Source organism: Geotrypetes seraphini, chromosome 4 (genome assembly GCF_902459505.1).
Source record: "Geotrypetes seraphini chromosome 4, aGeoSer1.1, whole genome shotgun sequence".
Classification (NCBI taxonomy): Eukaryota; Metazoa; Chordata; class Amphibia; order Gymnophiona; family Dermophiidae; genus Geotrypetes; species Geotrypetes seraphini.
The window spans coordinates 95,354,321-95,373,033 of NC_047087.1; the positions used below are offsets into that span (position 1 = coordinate 95,354,321).

Consider the following 18,713-nt stretch of genomic DNA (forward strand, 5'->3'; position numbering starts at 1 on the left):
AGCGTTTGGACAGAACTGAAGGTTCTGCAAGCCGACATTGTGTGGGAAGACATGCGTGGTATGGACAGCGCTAGAGTTTTAAAGTGACAGTTCACTTTGGTATATGTCCGTGTTGGACTTCTTGGACAATATCACCCCATATGTGAGAATATCTGTCTGCTGTTCTCAGAGAACACCTGCTAGAGGTGAGTAACTATGCTTTATGCAAGGAAAAGGATTTCTTTATTGCCCGCCCCATGACCTCCAACTTGTTGGTCAATATTTGATGTAATTGCATAAGTAAAATGTCCAGACTTATTGCTGTCCAATACAATTTATTCATTTATGAAATTTGATATACTGTTTTATCTGAACTAGCCAATCAAAAGGGTTCACAAAAATTAATGCAAACCTCGTATATAGTAGTATAAATAATAACAAAAAGTAGAATAAAACATATAAATAATCAGGATTACCTCAAATACAACAGTCCACTATAATAACGGAAGAAACAACAACCTAATCTAAGCTCTCTAATTACTCTTACTTATGAGCCAGCAATACATTTCATGCTACAGGGCATTTGTAGAACTGTACAGACAGATATAAAAATCAGTTTCTGCTCCTTGGAGGTTACACACAAGACAAAAGATTCTGCGAAGTTTGTTTGGTATTCAGGAAATTTGCTTACATTGGGTATTCTTCACTTGACTTGTTTTTCTCCTCAGGCTGATTGTTTATCCTCCTCCTCCAACAAAAGGGGGCTTGGGTGTAACCAGAGAAGACTTAGAATGCCTGGAGCATGGAGAATTCCTCAATGATGTCATCATTGATTTCTACCTTAAGTAGGTATCAAAAGGGAGCTACTGAGCTTTCCTTCAGACAGGGCCAGTCAAGAGAAAGCTTTACCTAATTGAGGGCCAATGCTCAGTACCACTACATTAAAGCCAACAGTGCACACTTCATACCACTGGAACAGCGCAGAAACGAGCTCACCAGTTCTCAAAGGAAATGATATTCTAATTGTATGCACATTGTAAAAGCAAAAGCCAAGGCATTTGCACAGAAGAATTTCCCAATATGCACAGCTCTTGTGGCATGTGCCAATCAAACCTGAAATGAAGCACATCGGTGTCGCTCTTCTGCACCTTTAAATATAAGCTTTCCAGTTTTTTTATTTTTACTTGAAAAGCTTATATTTACTTGAAAGGCTTATATTTAAGCACAGAAAACAGGCATCGGTGTGTGCTTTGGCTTGAGCACATTTCTTTCTCAGTACCAACGCTTACAGGCTGGCAAGAGTTTTCTTCCACTTCCAAAAAAAATCAAAAGGGGCAGATTTTAAATGAAAATCAAAAGACATCCTCTCTTCATACTCCTCAATGCCAGCTCTAAGCTGACAGAAGGTTTCCAGCAGTAAGAGCAGGGTTTATTTGTATACTGTTCTCTGAGTATTACATAAGAATAGCCTTTCTGGGTCAGACCGATGGTCCATCAAGCCCAGTAGCCCATCCTCACAGTGGCCAATCCAGGTCGCCAGTACCTGACAAAAATCCAAAGAATAGCAACATTCCATGCCACAGTGGTTTTCCCCATGTCTTTCTCAATAACAGACTATGGACTTTTCCTCCAAGAACTTTTCCAAACCTTTCTTAAAACCAGCTACACTATCCGATCTTACCACAATCTCTGGCAATGTGTTCTACAGCTTAACTATTTTCTGAGTGAAAAAAAAAATCCTATTGATTTTAAAAAGTATGTCCCTGTAACTTCGAGGGTCCCCTAATCTTGGTAAGTTTTTGACGATCCACTTGTATCCATTCTACTCCACTCAGGATTTTGTAGACTTCAATCATATCTCCCCTCAGCTGTCTCTTTTCCAAGCTGAAGAGCCCCCAACCTTTCTAGTCTTTCCACATATGAGAGGAGTTCCATCCCCTTTATCATCTTGGTCGCTCTTCTTTGAACCTTTTCTAGTGCCACTATCTCTTTCTTGAGAGGGCATAGCAAATGACCTCATTAATATTGATCTGACTTTAATTAAATACAATTTACCGTATTTTCACGCATATAATGCGCGCGTTATACATGGTTTTTACAAACCGTGCATAACCCATAAGCGTGAGCGCGTTTTACAAATTTTTTTTTACATAGTTCCCCCTGCCCCCCGACGTCCGTTTCACCCCCCTGCAGGATTGCTCGCACCCCCACCCCGAAGGACCGCTCGCACGCACTCCCACCCGCACCCCCACTGACCGCTTGCACTCCCACAGCCTCCCGACCCCCCCCATCATGTAGAAGCTCCTACCGATGTCCTGCTGCTTCCTCTTGGCGTTCCCGGCCCTTCTGTGAGCCCTGCGCTGCTGCTTCTGGCGGTCCCGTCCTTTCTCTGACGTCAAGCCCTCTTGCCCCGCCGACTCCCCGACACGATTGGGGCTAGAGGGAGCTCAAGCCCTCTTTCCCCAGCCAACCGCGGCACCCCCGACACGATCGGGGCAAGAGGGAGCTCAAGCCCTCTTGCACCCCCGACTCCCCGACACGATCGGGGCAAAAGGGACTCCCCAACTCCCCGACAATATCGGGCCAGGAGGGAGCCCAAGCCTTCCTGGCTCTGGCGACCCCCCCCCCCCCCGCTAGTTGTTCGGGCCAGGAGGGAGCCCATGTCCTCCTGGCCCTGGCGACCCCCCTCCCGCTAGTTGTTCGGGCCAAGAGGGAGGCCAAACCCTCCTGGCCACGGCGACCCCCTACCCCCACCCCGCACTACATTACGGGCAGGAGGGATCCCAGGCCCTCCTGCCCTCGACGCAAACCCCCCTCCCCCCAACGACCGCTCCCCCCAAGAACCTCCGACCGCCCCCTCAGCCGACCCGCGACCCCCCTGGCCGACCCCCACGACACCCCCCCCCCCCTTCCCCGTACCTATGTGTAGTTGGCCAGACAGACGGGAGCCAAACCCGCCTGTCCGGCAGGCAGCCAACGACGGAATGAGGCCGGATTGGCCCATCCGTCCCAAAGCTCCGCCTACTGGTGGGGCCTAAGGCGCCTGGGCCAATCAGGATAGGCCCCGGGAGCCTTAGGTCCCACTTGGGGGCGGGGCCTTAGGCACATGGGCCCAACCCGACCATGTGCCCAAGGCCCCGCCCCCAGGAGGGACCTAAGGCTCCCGGGCCTATTCTGATTGGCCCAGGCGCCTTAGGCTCCACCAGTAGGCGGAGCTTTGGGACGGATGGGCCAATCCGGCCTCATTCCGTTGTTGGCTGCCTGCCGGACAGGCTGGGTTTGGCTCCCGTCTGTCCGGCCAACTACACAAAGGTATGGGGAAGGGGGTGGGGGTGTCGGGGTCGGCCAGGGGGGTCGCGGGTTGGCTGGGGGGGCGGTCGGAGGTTCTTGGGGGGGCGGTCATTGGTGGGAAGGGGGGTTTGCGTCGAGGGCAGGAGGGTCTGGGATCCCTCCTGCCCGTAATGTAGTGCGGAGTGGGGGTAGGGGGGCGCCGTGGCCAGGAGGGTTTGGGCTCCCACTTGGCCCGAACAACTAGCAGGAGGGGAGTCGCCAGGGCCAGGAGGACTTGGGCTCCCTTCTGGCCCGAACAACTAGCGGAGGGGGGGGTCGCCAGAGCCAGGAGGGCTTGGGCTTCCTCCTGGCCCGATATTGTCGGGGAGTTGGGGAGTCGGGGGGGGGGGGCAAGAGGGCTTGAGCTCCCTCTTGCCCCGATCGTGTTGGGGGTGCCGCGGTTGGCTGGGGCAAGAGGGCTTGAGCTTCCTCTTGCCCCAATCGTGTCGGAGAGTTGGCGGGGCAAGAGGACTTGACGTCAGAGAAAGGGCGGGACCGCCGGAAGAAGCAGCGCAGGCGCAGGGCTCACAGAAGGGCCGGGACCGCCAAGAGGAAGCAGCAGGACACTGGTAGGAGCTTCAAGTTTATTAGGATTTTTTCAAGTTTATTAGGATTTTTATATACCGCCTATCAAGGTTATCTAAGCGGTTTTACAATCAGGTACTCAAGCATTTTCCCTCTCTGTCCCGGTGGGCTCACAATCTAGCTAACGTACCTGGGGCTATGGAGGACTGAGTGACTTGCCCAGGGTCACAAGGAACAGCACGGGGTTTGAACCCACAACCCCAGGGTGCTGAGGCTGTAGAATCAACCACTGCGCCACACACTCCTTCTACATGATGGAGGGGGGTCGGGAGGCTGTGGGAGTGCGAGCGGTCCTTCAGGGTGGGGGTGGGGGTGCGGGTGCAGGTGGGAGTGCGTGCGAGCAGTCCTTCGGGGGTGCGGGTGCGTTTGAGCGGTCCTTCGGGGTGGGGGTGCAAGCGGTCCTGCGGGGGGGTGAATCGGACGTCAGGGGGGGCATCAGGCTTTCAGGGTGGGGACAGGACTTCAAGGGGGAGAGGAGAGTTGGGGCGGGCGAAAGGAGAGTCGGGGTGGCCAGAGGAGAGTCGGGGCGGGCGAAAGGAGAGTCGGGCGGCGACGGGAGAGTCGGGCAGCATGCGCGGTATACGGGTGTGCGCGGTATACAAAATTTTTGTAACATATATTTCGGTTTCCCTCGCGCTATACCCGTGTGCGGGTTTTTCACGGGTGCACTTTATCTATGTGAAAATACAGTATAGCCATCTCTGGCATGCATGTTGTTTCCTGTGCTAAAGCCCTCTGAGCATTTTGTACAGATTAACAACGGCACTAGTCCTGCACTAATTGGCTCTAATGCTGGCATTAGGTTCTGAGCATCACCCTCTGAATTTTCCACCAATTAAAATATTCATCCCATTAAAAAAGTGAAATAAATTGCTAGGAATTAATCTCCATAAAAATGAAGGATTTTTCTTTTGGAGATCTGCAGTATCTGGCTTGAAAGAAAATAGAGGATGGAAAGTGTGGCGAATGTCAGAAAACCTGGAATACCTTGACCAGAATTCTAAAGAAGTGTTCCAAATATTTAACACCCCCTTTCTTTTATGAAGCTGCGTTAGTCTTTTTTATTGCCGGCCACAGCAACATTAGCTGCGACTCTCATAGAATTCCTATGAGTATTGGAGCTAATATTGCCATAGCCAGTGATAAAAAGCCTAATGTGGATTCATAAAAAAAAGGGGAGTGGGGGTAAATTTGCTAGGTACTAAATATCAATTTACCAAACAATGCAAAGAATTGCATTACTGTATGAAATCATGAAGATGAAAACTGGATATCCTGAGCTTTGTGGAAAATCTCATATAGGACGCCGGTTTCTGCAGCCACCTAAGAATCGGCTGAGAATTGCACTTTGGCATCCTATCCAGAATCAAGTCTGCCATAAGGGACAGATGCTTAACCCTGCCTAACTGGCCTGATTCTCTAACTGGCGCCAATGTCACAGGCACCGGTTAGAGAATCACGCCTTATCCTTTCCCATCAGCTTATCGCGGGAAGGGAATCCCCCTGCTGTGATAAGCTGAGCGGCTGTAGCCGGGATACCTAAAAATCACCCAACCCCCCCGTGAACTCGGCCAGCAGGAGGGATGCCCAATCCCTTCTGCTGCCACACTCGAACCCCGTCTTAGTCCCCCGGCAGGAAGGATGCCCAACACCCCCCACCCCCGACATCCCCCTACCATCTATAGTTCGGCTGGCTGGAGGGATGCCTATTCCCTCCAGCTGCCAGACCCGTCTCTTCACAGTGGCGGGCCTTCCCCTTCTCCGGTCCATCCTGGGATGGACCGGAGAAGGGCCTAAGGCCCTGATTGGCCAAATACCAAAGGCCACTCCTATGGGAGGAACCTTAGACATCTGGGCCAATCAGAGCTTTATGCCCTGCCCAGTGCATCCAGGGAGGGGCCTAAGGCTCTGATTGGCCCAGTTTGATTAAAGCCCCTCCTATGGCCTGAAGCAACCTTGGCCAATCAGAGCCTTGGGTCCCTTCCCGGTGCATCTGGGGAGGGGTCTTAAAGCTCTGATTGGCCTAGACACCTAAGGTCCCTCCCATAGAAGAGGCCTTAAGCAACCTAGGCCATTCAGAGCCTTAGGCCCCTCTTTGGCACATCCCAAGATGCACCTGGGAGAGGAAGGCCCACCATTTTGAAGAGACAGGCCTGGTATCTGTAGGGAATAGGCATCCCTCCGGCCAGCCTTCGTTAACAAAGTAAAGAGGGTGGGGCGGTCAGTCATTGGAGGCCCGGGGGGGGGGGTCATTGGGGGTACAGTGGTGGCTGGGGGGGGTGGCAGGGGTGTTGCTTGGTGGCGGGAGGGAGTGGATATTTCTGCTGCTGAGGGGGGCAAGGATGTTGCATGGCGGTAGGAGAGAATGGACATCTCTGCTGCTGCCGGGGGGGGGGGGGGGGGTGGAGTGTCATGGGTTTTTGCATGGTGGTTTGAGGGAGTGGTCATCTCTCCTGCTGCTGGGGGATGTGTGTGTGTGTATGTGGGGGGAGGTGTTTACTTAGCGGTGGCTAAATTTTCTGGGAGGTCTGAGCTGTTAAGCCTTACTTTCCTGTCAGTGCCTGAGCCAATCAGGGCTCAGGTATTGACCAGAAAGTAAGACTACAACAGCTCAGACCTGCTGGAAAATTTTGCTCGCAAATGTAGGACAGCGAGTTTAGAGAATCACCCGGCGATAATAGAGAATCGCCCAGAGTGCTTCTTTAAATATTAATGACCTCGTTGTAATACATTTGAATGGCAGAGTCAGAGACTACTAGGAAGCTTGGAAAAGACCACGGTAAGCCCTTTTGATAATCTGCCGCTTAAATACATGGATGCTAAACCGTCTGGAACAGTGGTCTCAAACTCAAACCCTTTGCGGGGCCACATTTTGGATTTGTAGGTACTTGGAGGGCCGCAGAAAAAAATAGTTAATGTCTTATTAAAGAAATGACAATTTTGCATGAGGTTAAACTCTTTATAGTTTATAAAACTTTCCTTTAACAGTTTTACCTTATGCAAAATTGTCATTTCTTTAATAAGACATTAACTATTTTTTCTGCGGCCCTCCAAGTACTCTATTTTTTCTGCAGCACTCACATTTAAAGTTTAATATCTTTTCTTTCTCAAAACTGGCACATTTCTATTACTAAATTGAAAATAAAATCATTTTCCTACCTTTGTTTGGTAATTTCATCAGTCTCTGGTTGCACTTTATTCTTCTGACTGTGCTTTCAATATTTTTTCTCTTCTTTCAGCCTCCTGTATGCTTCCTCTCCTCCAGACCTCATTCCCTCCCCCAACTTTTTATTTCTTTTTCTATGTCTGTCTTTCTCTGATTCCTTGTCCCATTTTTTGCTTTGTTTCTGGCTCCTTGTCCCCCCCCCCCTTCTTTCTTTTTTCCTTCTGGCTCCCTATACCCCCCCTTCTTTCTTTTTTCCTTCTGGCTCCCTGCCCCCCCTTCTTTCTTTCTTCCTTCCTGCCCTCCCCCATGCCACCGCCGCCGGGGAATAAGCTGCTGCTGCTGTTGCCGCCATCAGGAACAGGCCAAGATCTCCACGGGGCCGACCAACTCTCGCCGCCCGACGTCAATTCTAACGTCGGAAAGGACGTTCCGGGCAGCCAGGCAGCGATTGGCTAGCCAGAACGTCCTCTCGACATCAGAATTGAGGTCGGGCGGCGAGAGAAGCAGGGAGATCAAAGAGCATGGTGCCGGCGGTGAGAAGGGAAGGGAAGCAGTTGGGCACCCCTGCTCTAGACGAGCCGCGAGCCGCACTCTAGGAAGAACAGTGGAGGGTGACCAGCTGTGTGGACCGTCCCCCCCCCCCCCTTGGTACGCCACTGGAGCAGCAGCGTGTCTGGCCGGCTCATTCCATTCAAAGTCGCGGGTGGCGGCTCCTTGCGAGATCCGCGCCTGCATCTGAAGCCTCTCTGATGTTGTGATGTCAGAGAGGCTTCCGATGCAGGAGTGAATAGCGCAAGGAGCCGCCAACCCGCGGCTTTGAACGGAACGAACCGGCCAGACCCGCTGCTGCTCCAAAAGGAAGGGAATGATCCAGTCCAGACCGCGGGCCGCAAAAAAACTTGGAGAGCCACATGTGGCCCGCGGGCCGCGTGTTTGAGACCGCTGATCTGGAACTTGTTCAGCAATCACATTAAATTTTGAGAAGCTTCCCCTGAAAGAATTGTTTATGTTTTTGAATGTCAATCACACCAATGCCAAACTTGTTATGATGCAGTGTTCTCAAACAAATTCTGAGAGCCAGCATCACTCTTCTCTTCCTGCCCACCAATGCTGCACCCTAATATCAATTACCAGACTGCGGGTTTTGTTAAAGAAACTTCATCATGAGCCAAGATGCAATTTTTAGAGTCACACATTTTGGACAGCATTTGCTAACTCAGAGAATTATCTCAGCCCCTGATGCACTGGAGACCCAATGAAAGATAAAAATATTTTTACCCATGGTAAACCCTTGGCATAGCATGGCTAATATTTGGGTGTTAAAAGATTTCTGCGGGTTCTGTTAAACAATTATTATCCCAGGACAAGCAGGCAGCATATTCTCACACATGGATAACGTCACTGATGGAGCCCCGGTACAGACGCTTGAAAAGTGAATTGCAACTATAAGATTTAGAAAGTTCGCGATTAGCCCACACTGCTCATGCACGAGTGCCTTCCCGCCCGACGTAGACGCGCTGTCCCTCATTTTCTTAGTTTCCGCAGAGCTAAGAAGATGCGTTTCAACGGCTGTTGAAAACTTTATTGCCTTCCCACTCTCGCGTCAGTGGCTTTTTAGTCATTTTCGTGTTTTTTTCTTCTTTTATTTTTGTTAGAATTACTTTACTAAAAAAAAAAAAATCTCTTTTTAAAAAATCTCTCATGGGTTTTTGGTCCGGTGGGTCTGATTTCAATTTCACCGAGGCGGTCTTCCCGTTGATATCACGCCCGCAGATGGGATTTAAGAAGTGCGGTCGCTGTGCTCAGCCCATCTCTGTGACTGACCCACATTGCTGGTGTTTCCAATGTTTAGGGCCTGAGCACCTTCCAAAATTCTGTACTCGTTCATTACTTCAAAAAAGGATTTTGAAAAACCGCATTCTTCAACAACAACGTTTGTGCGGTGTCGCTATGGAGGGGGAGCTGACATTACTACCGGCACCGACCAAGGCAACACCACACTCATCGACACCTGCAGAGACATCTCTAGTGTTGCAACCTCCAGTGGATAAGCCGGCTAAGTAGCCTTCCCCTACCCCATCTGGAACTCAGGTCAAAGTGGCATTGAGTCGAGTCATTCTGACCTCGAAAAAGTCCCGTAAGCGCCCGGTCCCAATTTCAGTGAGTGCCTCGACATCGACCTCATCATCACCGGATCGGCGCACAGTACCAGTGGTATCGGCTAAAAAGCCTGCGGTACCAGTGCTCTCCTTCAAGCAAAAGATTGACAGTTTGCTTCAGCAGGAATTGGGTGAGCATTTTCAAATGGTGCTGACTCAAATTATGGCTACGTCAATACTGGCTATCCAGGCCATGTCGACATCGACTTTCCAAGTGGTTCAGTCTGAGAAATGAACGACACAGACCGCACCTCAATCTGATGCTCCCCCGGTGCGGAGACCATCGACACGGGAGTCGATTGATCTATCTACACGGCACCAGTTGTGATCGACTCAAACATCAAGAGAGGTTACTCTGGTGTGGTACCGGAAGCACTCTCATAAGACCAAGCATCTTGAGGCTTCCACACTGTCCTCATTCCATACAGGATTTGGATTTATTTGGAGACTCGGAACAGGAATCATTTTCTACTGCAGATGAGGACTTTTCTGGTTCAGATTCACCTCAATGATTGCCTCAAAAACATTTATTTTATGAGCAGTCTTCTTTTTCTAAATTTCTCCATCAGATGTCTGAAAATCTTTCCATCCCGCTAGAAGCAGATTCCAAGTATAGCAAGGAGTTCTTGGAGGCTCTGGATTATGATCAGCCTCCTAAAGACCTGCTGAAGCTCCCGCTCCATGATATTCTACGAGAGACTTCTATAAGAACCTCGAGACTCCTCTCCTCATTCCGGTGGCTCCTAAAAAAACTGGACTCTTTGTATATTCCAGGTTTTGCTAAACCACAGCTCCTGCATGAATCTTTAGTGGTTGAATCCACTCTAAAGAAATCGTCGGGGACTAGTGTCTATGCATCTGTACTTCCTGGCAGAGAAGGTAGAGCAATGGACAAGTTTGGTAAGCGTCTTTACCAGAATGCAGTGTTGGCCAACAGAGCTGGTAATTATAATTTCCATTTCTCGTTTTACCTAAAATATTTGGCCAAACAGCTTGCATCTTTTCAAAAGTATATTCCATCTCGTAAGCAATTGTGTTTCAATTGCGGAAATATATGGTTCGCACTACTTATGATACTTTTGAACTTACATCACTAGCAGTGGCCATGAGGCGCCTTGCCTGGCTTCGTGTTTCTGAGCTTGATGTAAATCACCAGGATCGCTTGGCCAATGCTCCCTGTCAAGGAGATGAACTTTTTGGTCCATCAATGGATTCGGCTACTCAAACGGTATCCGCTCATGAGACCAGATGAGACACTTTGGTTAAACCAAAGAAGAAGCCTCAACTGCCCTGTACCTTCAAGCTAGCTTCTTTATACCAACGTAGGATTTTGACTAAGCCTGCTCCTCCTGCTCCTTCTTAGCCTAGGAAGCAGAAGCAGCAACCACGTCAGCAACCTAAACAGGCTGCTCAACAAAAGCCCACACAGCCTTTTTGACATGTTCCTCTTTAGCATAGCCACAGTTCCTAATTTCCAACTGCTATCTTAGCTGATCGGAGGACGGCTTCAGCATTACATAAATCGTTGGGAGCTCATTACCACAGATCCCTGGGTTCTAGACATAGTTCATCAAGGGTATGCTCTCCATTTTCATACCCTACCTCTGGATCATTCTCTAAGAGAGTCTATTTTGGACCCAATACAGTCTTCTCCTCTCATTCAGGAAATTCAATCCCTTTTCTTTCTCAAAGCCATTGAAGAGGTTCCTTTAAATCAGCAAAGTCAGGGATTCTACTCCCAGTATTTTTTAATCCTGAAAAAGACCGGAGGTATGCGACCCATTCTGGATCTCAGAGATCTCAACAAATTTCTAGTCAAAGAGAAATTCCGGATACTTACCCTTGCCATTCTTTATCCACTTCTGGATCAGAATGACTGGCTATGCTCTGTAGATATCAAAGAAGCCTACACGCATATACCAATTCATCAGGCTTTCCGCAAATACCGATACAAGGTTCTTCCTTTTGGCCTGGCATCTTCTCCCAGAGTCTTCACGAAGTGCCTAATTGTTGTGGACGCATCTCTCCAATCCCATGGTCTTCAAGTCTTTCCTTACCTGATCAAAGCTGTGTCTTCTCAGCAGGTGGCTCTGGCAACATCTCAGACCATTGCCTTCCTACAAATTTTGGGATTCAAAGTCAATTTCCCCAAATCTCACCTAATTCCGACTCAACATCTTCAGTTCATTGGCGCTATCCTCAATACTACTCTAATGAGGGTGTTTCTCCCTCCAGAGCACTTGAACAATCTTCTCATCCTCTGTCAAGGAGGCACATGATGGTTCTCTTGGGTCACATGGCTTCCACAGTTCATGTAACTCCTCTAGCAAGGCTACATCTTCACATTCCTCAGGGGGCCCTTGCTTCTCAGTGATCTCAAGTGACAGATCATCTCTCTCAACATATTTCTGTCACATCATGTCTTCAGCAGTCACTTCAATGGTGGATGACCTCCAATCTATCCAAAGGTCTTATTTTTCATTTACCTCCCCACCAAAAGGTGATATTGACGGATGCATCTCCTTATGCCTGGGGGGGCACACCTGGGGGGCCCTCAAACACAAGGTTATTGATCTGCCAGGGAGCAGAAATTTCACATCAATTTCTTCAAGCTCAGAGCGATATATTATGCTTTCAAAGCTTTCCAGCATCTCTTGAGTCCTCCTCCTACGAACAGACAATCAAGTGGCAATGTATTACATAAACAAGCAAGGAGGCACAGGCTCTCTTCTGTTATGTCAGGAGGCTCAGAAAATCTGGCTTTGGGCAATGGCTCGCAGCATTTTCTTAAAGGTTGTCTACATTCAAGGGCAGAAGAATTCCCTAGCAGACAATCTCAGCAGAATTCTTTAGCTTCACGAATGGATTCTCAACTCTGTGACTCTCCATCTAATCTTTACTCAATGTGGTACTCCTCAGGTGGACTTATTTGCAACTCCCCACAATCACAAATTGCCTCAGTTTTGCTCCAGACTTTACTCTCTTCACCGTCTAGAAGCCAATGTGTTTCTCCTGGATTGGACAGGCCTGTTTCTATATGCATTCCTTCCAACTCCTCTCCTGTTGAAGACTGTTCAAACTAAAACGAGAGTCAGCCACCATGATTATCATTGCTTCTTGGTGGCCCCGGCAGCATTGGTTCTCCCTTCTACGTCAGCTCAGCACCAGGAAGCCAATTCCTCTACCAATCTTTCCTACTCTGCTTACTTAGAATTAAGGATCTCCTCTACATCCTGACGTGCAGTTGTTACACCTGACAGCTTGGTTTCTCTTGGGTGAATTAATATGAATTACATCTTTCTCGGCCTGTTCGCAATATTATTGACACCTCCAGAAAGCCAGCCACTCAACAATGTTATCAACAAAAGTGGGCTTGATTTTCTTCCCGGTGTCTCGTTCATCATCATGATCAACTTCCTTGTGGAATTGGTGTTGGATTATCTACTTCATCTGTCTAACTCTGGACTTAAATCTACATCTATCAGAGTCCATCTCAGTGCTATTACAGTATTTCACAGGCCAGTGGGGGGAAAACCTCTTAATGCTCATCCTTTGGTCTTCAGATTCTTGAAAGAACTTTTCAATATGAAACCACCTCTCAAACCTCTTCCAGTGGTCTGGGACCTTAATGTGGTTCTTTCCAGATTAATGAAGCCTCCATTTGAACCAATGGCCATGGCTCATCTCAAGTTTCTCACCAGAAAGTTGTCCTCATTTCTTCTTACCTCTGCCAGGAGGGTCAGTGAGTTGCAAGCGTTGGTGGCAGATACACTCGTCACAATTTTTCACCATGATAAAGTGACTCTACGCACGCATCCTAAGTTTCTACCGAAAGTGGTCACGGAGTTTCATCTCAATCAGTCAATTGTTCTTCCAGTTTTTTTCCCTAAGCCTCATTCTCATGCTGGAGAAACAGCGCTGCACACTCTGGACTGTAAACGTGCTTTGGCATATTACATCGACAGGACAAAGCCACATAGAACATCTCCTCAACTTTTCATCTCATTTGTTCCTAATAAGTTGGAGCATCCTGTTTCCAAGAGAACGATTTCCAACTGGGTAGCGGTTCTGCTATGCTCAGACTGGATTGCACCTGGAAAGTCGTGTCACAGTTCACAAAGTCTGAGCTATGGCAGCTTCTGTAGCTTTCCTTAGATCTACTCCTATTGAGGAAATCTGTAAAGCTGCCACCTGGTCCTCAGTTCATACATTCACCATGTATTATTGTCTGGAGTCTTTCTGCAGACGGGATGGCACTGAGGCCAGTCAGTATTACAAAATTTATTTTCTTAAAGGCCAACTCTCCCGCCATCCCATTCTAGTTAGCTTGCAGGTCACCCATGTGTGAGAATATGCTGCCTGCTTGTCCTGGGATAAAGCACAGTTACTTACTGTAACAGGTGTTATCCAGGGACAGCAGGCAGATATTCTCACAACCCACCCACCTCCCCCGGGTTGGCTTCTTAGCTGGCTTATCTTAACTGAGGGACTGCGCACCTACATCGGGCGGGAAGGCATTCGTGCATGTGTGGTGCAGGCTAATCGAACTTTCTAAAGCTTAAAGTTGCGATTCACTTTTCAAGTGTCAGTACCAGGGCTCCATTGGTGACGACATCCATGTGTGAGAATATCTGCCTACTGTCTCTGGATAACACCTGTTATGGTAAGTAACTGTGCTTTATTATCATTTATGCTTTAACACAGTGACATTATTATGAATTTCTTGGCTTAGCACATAAGTCTGTGGTTTATATATATGCCTTTATAAAATAGGCACAACATATGTACCTGCATGTCTTTTCTGCCTATGCACCCTGCTATAAAATTACCCTTCACCTTAATTGCAGTCTTAATGTACTCAAGAGTGATCATATTTTTCACATACATATTTTTATTTCTTTGTGTTTATTGATTTCATATTGGTAACAAGATCTAAAGGTCTAACCAATGGTTCTTTCTAAATAGATATCTCTTGTTGGAGAAAGTTCCCAAGCATATGGCTGAGCGGTCACACATTTTTAGCAGCTTTTTCTACAAGTGCCTGACTAGGAAAGAAAAGAATTCTTCTGAAGAAATCTCAGGTTTTTTGTGAGTCCATTTCTAGTCTCTCTTTTTTGACATGTTTATTCAGTACAAAGTACCTATTGACTCTTAATTTTAATCTCTGTCCATATCTAATATAATAAAATACTAAGCGCGCATGCACACTCTTACCACCGTGTTGCCTGATCTGTAGTTCCGTGGTCAGCAGCAGAACCCAAATAGCGGCCTGGGAAGAGAAGAGCTGACCACAAACACTCTTTTGCCGGCTCCCCACTCACTCGGTAACTTTTTTTCACGGTCTGACCCTCCCATCCCTTCCCGACGTCTGACCGGCTCACTTACTCCTTTGCCGCCACCCCCCCTTTCTTTTTCTGCAGTCCCGACTACAAACCTGCCGATTCCAGCATCGTCTGCAGCACTCTACACACACTGCTTCGGGGCCTTCTACTGCCCTGATTTGCTCTACTGCGTCTCTGATGATGTCATCAGGGACGTGCCAGAGTAAATCAGGGCAGTAGAAGGCCCCGAAGCAGCGTGTGTAGAGTGCTGCAGACGCTGCTGGAATCGGCAGGTTTGTCGGGACTGCGGGAAGGGAAGGGTGTGGGGGGGGGGGGCGGTAAGGGACTAAGGGAATCGGCCAGACCGTGGGAAGGGAAAGGGGGGTAGGGGAAACGCTACTGCTGTACAGGGAAGTGGTGTGGGGGGAGGGAAATGGAGGGGGAGGGAATGCTGCTGCTGTGGCTGCTGATAAAGATTTATGCCAAGATCAGAGCAGAGAGACTGAGTGGAACTTTGGGACAGTTGGTACACAAATAACAGGCAGGTTTTATAGATGATATTTAGCAAGATTCAAATGTTGTATTCTATTTGTTAAATAGAGGCCTACAATTCAGATTGTAAATTAAACCCTATATGGACAAGTGTGCGGAGCCATAGCAGAAAGAAAGGCAGACAGTGGGAGGAAGGGAGATAGAAAGAAAAGAAGAAAGACACAGGGGCAGGGAGAGACACAGAAAGACAGACAGACAAAAGGGGCCAGGGAGAGAGACAGACAGAAAGAAAGCGGGAGGGAGAGAGAGACAGAAATAAAGACAGACAGACATATATTCTAGCACCCGTTAATGCAACAGGCTAAAATACTAGTAATAGTAATAATAACTTTATTTTTATATGCCGCAATACCACAAACAGTTCAGAGCGGTTTACAGTGGAAGAGACTGTATACAGACAGCGATGTTACAAAAAAGACTTTCAAATTACAATAGCATGTCAAAATTTATCTGGAAGCATTTCAAAGATACAAGACAGGAAAGGAGTCAGAGTAATTTATCAAAGAGATAGGTTTTAATTGACTTCCTGAAGGCTTGGTAGGAGGATGCATTACATGTATCAAGGGCTAACTTCAGAGATGGATTTAGCTGATATGTAGTAGGACCAAGTTACAGTGTGCTCTGTAAACTAAGATAAGTTTTTGTGAAATTCATTTGAATTCTTATAAGAGACATAAGAGTGGAAGCACAAGATGGGAGGATAATTATTGCACTAATTGAATAAGATATGAGGAGATTTTTGTTGCCTATGAAGTGGCTAGTCTTTCCAGTCTGAGTGCTTAAGTTTATTCTCCTTGATGTGGGTCTTCCTATTTTAATGGTTTGCATGAACATTTGTTTTTCCTCATGTGTGGTTATTATCTAGTGGGGTTTATGTATTTAATCTACTTAGGTCTTTCCCTGAAGAAGATACAGTAGTACGATTTTAAATTAGAAAATGTAGATTTTTAGGCCCCATTTAAAAAGTTGCGTTAGGCTTTTTTATCGCTGGCTGCCGATGCTCATAGAATTCCTGTGAACGTCTGAGCTAATACCGCCGCAGTTGGTGATGAAAAAGCCTAATACAGCTTCATTAAAGGTGGGGTTAATTTGGAATAAATGAAATATTATAATTACCAAAATATTGAACTTTACTGCCTTTTCTATATTTATCTGACCTACCCTTATTAGAGCAGCATTTCTGAATTCAACTCAAGATGAAAATGAGTCCAGAATCAATCGAGCCTTAATCTGAATTCAGCTATAAAGATTGACAGCTAGATGCACTAAGCGCTCCGATCGGATACTGATGGTCGCTAAACCAGTTTGACTGGTTTAGCGACTGTTGGAATTTGCCAAGCCCACATGGTTTTCCATGCAGTCGTACATGCAAACAACCTCATGACTATTAAAATGAGGTCATTAATATTAAAACCAGCAATCTGATCGGTGGCCTAACACTGCATGCCATAATTGGATCGGTAATACAGACCCCCCCAAAAAATCCAACAGGTCTGACATGTTTGTTTTTCCTATGGGCTAGAAAATGACACTGTGACAAATTTTTCCCCATCCCCATGGGAACTCATTTTCTCGTTCCATCCCTTCAAGTACTTTTTCTGTCCCTGCCATATTCCTGCAAGCTCCGTCCTCATCTGCACAAGCCTCAAACACTTTAAAATCATAAGTGTTCGAACTTGTGCAGTTAAGGCAGAGTTTACAGAAATGGGACAGGGACAGCGACAAAACTCACAGATTTGCTAGGCACAATGACCAGGGAATTGATGGCATCGCGCTTTCAAATTATAATGTAGAGGACATTGTTAAATGGATCAGAAAAAAATTATTGGAATCATTTTCAGAAATCATAGTGGAAAACCTTCCTGCTTACTTAAAACTTCAGAAACCCTTACTGATTTTATTTTCCGATGGCGATGTAAGGCACAGCGACCAAGGTGTGATTTTGAAACTGGTGAGAGAGAAGCATCTGCAGACATACACTACTTATTGGTTGAATAAGAAGAATACTCCAGTGGGCAGAGGAATCCTGAAGAAATATTTTGGCTCTGTACCTCTTTTGCCACAACTTGTTCTGGTAGATATTCATTCCAAAGGACAAGCATTTGCTTTTCCATCAGATCAAACTATTACTGAAGTGAACATTTTGTATTGGCTGAAGAAGATACATTTGGGTACATGGAACCCTAGCACTATTCTAGCTAACCGTGATTGGAAGCCTCCTCTCCCTGATTACAACTTCCTAGGCATGATGGATGCTGCAGTTCCTCAATTTGCTGCCCAAAGGATTCCCGTTCACTTGCGAACAGATGTTGCTTGGAACGAAGAAGATGACGCAACTGATGAAAAACAGAAATGAAAGAAAAATTGACCGAAAAAGCAGGGGAAATAAATAGAGAAAATGCACTACTGTGTTTCCCTTCCTCTCCTCCACCCCAATTCTTCCTATTTCCTTTCTCTCTCCCACATGTGCAGCATTTTTCCTCCTCTCTCACCCATCCCGTTGTGCAGTATCTTTCTGTCTCTCCCTCCCATCCCTTGTGCAGCAGAACTCTTGCAGCTTGTATCCCTCCCTCCCATCCTTTGCAGCTTTTATCCCTCCCATCCACCCATGTAGCATCTTTCTATCCCCCCGCCTCTGCTGCGCACCCCCTTCCCCTCGCCGACCATCTCTCCCTCCCATCCGAATCGCAAGACAATAAATGTACCTTATAACAAACCAGTGGTGTCGGCAGCAATCTAGACAGACTCCTTCGTGGCCTGGACCATTCCTCTGCCGCATTGCTGATGATGTCATCAGTGATGCAGCAGAGGAACGCTTGACTTTGACATCTAAAGAGCATGGTTTGATAGCTATACTTTCTGTCATGAATATTACATAACTGATCTATCACCATGAATAATGTGCGGTACTGATCAATTTTTGAAATATCTTAATCAATTATTAATGGATCATCGGGTATTTATGCAGCAATCCTTTATCTCATTTTTGAGAAGTAACTGCTTAGATCGTCATGCGATCCATACTTTTGTACTTTCTTATTTACTTTTTTAAATTAAAAATTATTTTTATATATTTTCTTTCTTAATAACAACACTTATCTTTCAAGTTGCTGTTCTTATATGCGACTCTGTTGGCTGGGGAGTCTTGCTGACATGTTTCACCCCGTGGGCTGTATCAAGGCCATCCTCGTTTTACTACCATATGCCGTCATCCAGTCATATCAAGGCTTTAGCCTTTAGCCTTGATTAAGATATTTCAAAAATTGATCAGATGTGTGTGCATATAAGTGTGGTGATTTAAATTTATAGCCAATTTGGATATTTATTACATAACTGAAACAATAGGGAGGAAGGAGTGGCTTAGTGGTTAGAGCAACAGCCTCAGCACCTAAGGTTGTAAGTTCAAATCCCACACTGCTCCTTGTAACCCTGGGCAAGTCACTTAATCCCCCCATTGCCCTAGGTACATTAGGTAGATTGTGAGCCCACTGGGACAGACAGGGAGAATGCTTGAGTACCTGATTGTAAACCGCTTAGATAACTTTGATAGGCGGTATATAAGTACCTAAAATAAATAAATAAATAAAACCTCATGGGGACAGAATGGGGATATTGAGATCC

At 46.9% G+C, this 18,713-nt stretch overlaps 1 protein-coding gene across 1 annotated transcript in view; it reads left to right on the forward strand.

The window, feature by feature from the left end:
- Nucleotides 1-18,713, forward strand: part of SENP7 (SUMO specific peptidase 7) — a 286,873-nt gene that overhangs the window by 201,183 nt on the left and 66,977 nt on the right. Inside the window, exons 13-14 of the mRNA XM_033943657.1 lie at nt 708-824; nt 14,185-14,307. Of these exons, the coding sequence (XP_033799548.1) occupies nt 708-824; nt 14,185-14,307 (240 nt within the window). The remainder of the gene's footprint in view (nt 1-707; nt 825-14,184; nt 14,308-18,713) is intronic.